The 5,186-nt window shown below is 39.7% G+C and overlaps 1 protein-coding gene across 1 annotated transcript; it reads right to left on the bottom strand.

The window, feature by feature from the left end:
- Positions 1–856: 856 nt before the first annotated feature.
- On the bottom strand, positions 857–4,731 carry LOC120073534 (vicilin Car i 2.0101). The gene is made up of 6 exons (XM_039026374.1): positions 2,624–4,731; positions 2,350–2,534; positions 2,196–2,273; positions 1,850–2,119; positions 1,435–1,756; positions 857–1,294 (listed from the first exon to the last, which is right to left on the bottom strand). Exons 1-6 carry the CDS (start codon positions 4,137–4,139, stop codon positions 1,101–1,103), a joined length of 2,565 nt encoding a protein of 854 aa, XP_038882302.1. The 5' UTR covers positions 4,140–4,731; the 3' UTR covers positions 857–1,100.
- Between the last annotated feature and the right edge of the window lie 455 nt (positions 4,732–5,186).

Below are 5,186 nucleotides of genomic sequence, written 5' to 3'. Positions count from 1 at the left end.
CCTTTTGGTCCTCTTGTTTAAGAATTTTTAACTTCATTCTTTATATTTTGACACTTCCAATTATTGTTTAAAAAAAAAAAAAATCTAATTATACCTGACCTGAGGCTACATTCTTTGATAAAGTTAGTAGAAATTTTGAGACCTAAGCAATTATATTATTTTGTTCGTTTGATAATCATGAGCACTAATTATCGTTTTCAAATTTCAATAGTCTAAAAAATTAAGACAAATTTTGAGAACTTAAAAAATAAGTTATTGTTTTTGTTTTTAGAAATTGTTTTTGTTTTTAGAAATTTAACTAAAAAATCTATCATCGTAAAAAAGATCGAGAAAATAGAGATGATATACACTTAATTTAAAAAAAAGAAAAGAATTATCTAAACCTATAAACACTCCCCTTATTTTTAAATTAATTTTGTTATTTACCATTTTTAAATTTAAAGGAAAAATCGTACAAATAGTTTTAAGACCAAACTATTTGTTTAGGTAAGATTTAAGACCAAATATCTATTACATATAGATAATAACTATTGCGATCTAGGGATGATATTTTACTATAAATACCCCTTAAAAGAACTACTGCCCCCATCAAATTTGATGATAAAAATATACTCAATCAAAATTATCTATAAAAAGCCAAACTTTGTTGGTAAGAAAAATGATAGAAGTCGGAGAATCCAAAACGAAAGTATTTTGAAAACAAATATTTAGAGATCAAACTAAAATTAATGTTAGAATTTTAATTTCCTGTGTCTAAAATTGTAACTTACCAATTAATTCAAATAATTATTCGAGAAAAAGAAAAAAAAAACAAATGAATAACAAAACCAGAAAATTAAGAAAAACACATCTAATTATTATTTATTATATTATCTTGTAGATAATTTTTACACCGTAAGAAAGTAGACGCCCTCTGATTGGTACAAAAAGCTCCCTTTCTTAAGAGCTAAAACTCCCCGCCCCCAAAAAAAGTATTATAAAAAGTCCGAAGCGCTTCTCTTTTCCCTACAATTTTCGTTATTTATTTTCATTCATGGGCACCGTCTCTTATTTATATTCATAACTCCTCTTTTTTCTTCTTCATCCTTCGTTCTCCCTTTTCAGAAGTAACCTGCTAGTTTCAGAATCGACATCAACGGGCTTCTCTCCATCGACCTCCGGCGACCTCCTTCCGGCCCTTCTGTGAAGAAAGATTCTTTCTGGCTTTTGAAAATCTCTTCTGCCTGCTTGCCTTCTACGTTGAATGCAAGTTCCTTTGCTTCTCTATCTACTTCGTTCATTATGTTCTCTCTCCCTATGTCATATTTGGATGATTTAGAGTTAGGGTTATAAAAAATTTTGGAGAAAATAGAGACCAATTAACTTATAATTTATTATTTAGTATAATCTTCTTTGGAGAATGTAGGTTAGCTAATCGATTCTGGAGAACCTTACCAGCGAGGAAGTTTCTTTGATTGTTTTCGGCATTGATTCCAAACCCAACCAAGCGGAGATTCTCATTAGGGGAAGCCATGATGGCGATTGGATGACCTGCCGGAATTACGAGTACTCCGCCCTGTGATAGACGGCCGGCAACTCTTTCGATTCGACCGCTTCTCTCTTCTTCCCTTCTCCCATGTCGTTCTTCTTCTCTTCTTTCTCGTTGCCACTGCCCACCTTGTATGTGAGGGCAGCCCATCTCGAAAGATCCAGTTCCTTCTGAAATGAAGACCACCCATGTGGCTCTCGAGTTGAAGTGGGGCACCATCATTCCACCCTGATAATGATAAAAAAAATGTTATTGTTTTATAACAAGAATTCTATGGATTAGGTATTGAACAATTGTTCATATGAAAGGTTGTTTCAATACTTGTTTGATATCAAGAACAGCAGTGGCAACATCGGTTCTCCGAAGTTGGGTGAACTCATCAGGGCAAGCTTCAAACATTTGGCCATATTGATTGCTGTAAACAGGGGTCTGGCTTTCGAGCTTGATTACAGCTCTAGCCCCTTGACCACCTCTTCTTACGGAAGTGGCACGTTGGCTCAACCCTCTTAGTTGCTCTTGTGAAGCCCTTACGATTTTTCCTCTCATCTCGCTTTTCTGCTTGAATATCCTCTCTAGTCTATCACGTGGAATCTGCAATTTTATTCAAACAATTACATCACTTCTGAAAATCTATTGTCTCCATTTTGAGAAAGAGTAAGAGACTAACGTTTAGAGCAGCTTCGAGAACGTCATTGCTAAACACGCTGTAATATGCTTGAGCTTCACCTCCGCCAGATAGATAATCCTACAATAAAATCAGCAAGTTTCTAGTAAAAAGCCAATGAAATATCATTCAACTCTTAGTAAAGAAGTCCCCAAACCTTGAATTCCCCAGGCTTGTTGACGGGCTGAATCAATTTCGCGATTTGGAGATCTTCATTTTCTTGGTTTGCCAAGTAAACAGTTGTCCCCGCCGGAATCGTCATAACGTCTCCACGTTCAACTTTGTAAGACTCTTTTCTTGTTTCCCTCTTCTGCTGGACAACCGTAGTGATTGTTGCTCTTCCTAAAAAAGAAGAAAAGAAACCCAAGAGAATGTGTCAACATTAATTCAACTTCATTTCTACAAAGCCAAAAGCATAGGAAAATTTTTACCTCTTACAACAATGAGAACAGATTCTGCATCCAAGTGGTGGGGGATGATGAAGGACTGAGGGCGGGCCTCAAGAATTGCGAATCGCTGGTTCTTAATTCCTTTCAAAAGCTCCGACCTCTCTGAAAACCTCTCGAGCACCCTCCAATGGCCCTCATCAGATCTGAACCTCGATTGAAATTGTCGCTCCTGAAAGTAGTAGGGATTGTTTCTCTGTTCTTGCTCTGTCCATCGGGTCTCCACTTGATTTACACGGCTTCTTCCACCATGTTGTCGTTCTCTCTGTCGTTCTTCACGTTTCCGTTCTTCTTCCCTGCTTCTCTGCTCTTCTCGTCCTCCTTGTCCCCTTTGGTTCTCATCACGAGATCCCCTTCTCCCATGCTCTCGTTCCCATTCACGTTCTCTTTGCTCTTGCTCTCTGCGACGTCTCTCTTGCTCTCTGCGCTCCTGCTCCCTACGCCAATCTGGGTCTCTTTGGTTTCCATCTTCGTCCTCCCTCTCGCCTCTTCGTTGACGTTCTCGACCTTCTCGCTCTTGCTCTCTACGACGTCGCTCTTGCTCTCTGCGCTCCTGCTCCCTGCGCCAATCTGGGTCTCTTTGGTTTTCATCATCTTCATCGTCCCTCTCTTCTCTTCGTTGGCGTTCTCGACGTTCTCGCTCTTGCTCTCTGCGCTCCTGCTCCCTGCGCCAATCTGGGTCTCTTTGGTTTTCATCATCTTCCACCTCCCTCTCGCCTTTTTGTTGGCGTTCTCGGCGTTCTCGCTCTTGCTCTCTACGTCGTCGCTCTTGCTCTCTGCGCTCCTGCTCCCTGCGCCGATCTGGGTCTCTTTGGTTTTCATCATCTTCATCGTCCCTCTCTTCTCTTCGTTGGCGTTCTCGACGTTCTCGCTCTTGCTCTCTGCGCTCCTGCTCCCTGCGCCAATCTGGGTCTCTTTGGTTTTCATCATCTTCGTCTTCCCTCTTGCCTCTACGTTCTTGCTCTCTCCGATGTTGTTCTTGCTCTCTTCGTTGCTCCTCTCTACGTCTCTCTTCTCGTTCGTGCTCAGGATCTCTTTCATTCTCATCACGATGGCCTCTACCCCTCTCGTGCTCTCTCTCACGTTCACGACGACGTCGTTCTTCCCGTTCATGTTCCCTACGACGTTGCTCCTCTCTCTCCCTCTCAGGATCTCTCCTTTTATATTCCTCAACATCCTCCCCCCTTTCTTGCTCCCTCAGCCGCTCCTCACAGGCTTGTCGACACCTACGTTGCTGCTCCGCCCCATGCTTCTCCGCCACTTGACACCATTGTCGACAAATCTCAGTCACCTTCTGGTTCACTCCACATTTCTTGGCGCAAGCAGCAAACTCATCCACATTCTTTCCCTTCAACTCCTCACACCCGTTCACACATCCATTGTCAGCCCCAACCCCGCTGCCAAGGCTCTCACCCTCAGCACCCAAACCAACAGACACACAAGCAAGAAAAAGAGTAAACGCCACGAGACACAATCGAAACTTAACAGTAGACAACGCCATGTTTTAAGACCCGAGATGCCCTTCAATGCCACTTCCTCAATCCCTACTTATAGTAGCTAGAACTCTAGCTGAGAGTGAAAATTAAGGTAACATGCTGATCGCCGAGTGTCCAATTTGGCAGAGATGGACGTGGCATTTATGCATGGTGGATTAGATGTGGTGAAAAGACACCAGTAGTGAGTAGCATAAGAAGAACAGCTGCAAATAATGGTTGCTTTCTCTTTTGTAAAAATGGAGTGCAGTTGAGGATGTGGAAAAACAACCAGAAATGGCGGACTGATGAGGGAAGACGACGCGGCGATGGGGTGAGGCTTTTGTTAGACACCTCATGGGCAACGTGTTAGTTTGCATGCAAATGGCTTCACAATTCAAAGGTATTTGGTTCGAAAACATGGCTTGTTTCACGTAGGGAATCAAACAAAAAAAAGTTGGCATATTGGATATATTATATATGGTAATGCCAATAAGTTATTAAAATATGGGCAACTTGGGTTCATCTTGATCTCTCAAGAACAATGAGTGAATGATAAGTACTGGATATAGGTGTTGGTTATAATATTATTGTGCTTTTTATACTTTTAAATGTTGAATCTTACTTGATGTCGTCAATAAATTTTACAATTAATCTACCTATTTTTAACCCATTTAAGTTATTCTATTTTCAAATGTTCAATTTCTTTGGTTTTATATCATATCTGTAGACAACAAAACAACGAGTATTACATTTCATTTTCACCAAATGAGTGTATTTGTTCAATTAAATTAGCCTTTGTCTTAATATTATTCTAAGTATCCTTTGTGATAATAATCAAGTTTTGATAATTAATTCTATTAAATAACACTTTGGTAAACCTTGTGTTCCCAGAGCAGAATCATAAGACGGTTGGTAAGCTAGAATTTTAGCATTCTGATTATTCGTCACAATAGATAATTAGAATCTTGATAAGATTTTAAGATTAAAATTTTTAATGTCTAAGTTAATTGGAAAAATACTCTTTAAAGCCCATATTACAAAAGACTCAAACCTAATTGAATATAATACAAATG

This window comes from Benincasa hispida, chromosome 1, assembly GCF_009727055.1.
Source record: "Benincasa hispida cultivar B227 chromosome 1, ASM972705v1, whole genome shotgun sequence".
Classification (NCBI taxonomy): domain Eukaryota; kingdom Viridiplantae; phylum Streptophyta; class Magnoliopsida; order Cucurbitales; family Cucurbitaceae; genus Benincasa; species Benincasa hispida.
The sequence above is the reverse complement of the archived record's forward strand: the minus strand, read 5'-3'. Positions and strand labels throughout refer to the sequence as shown.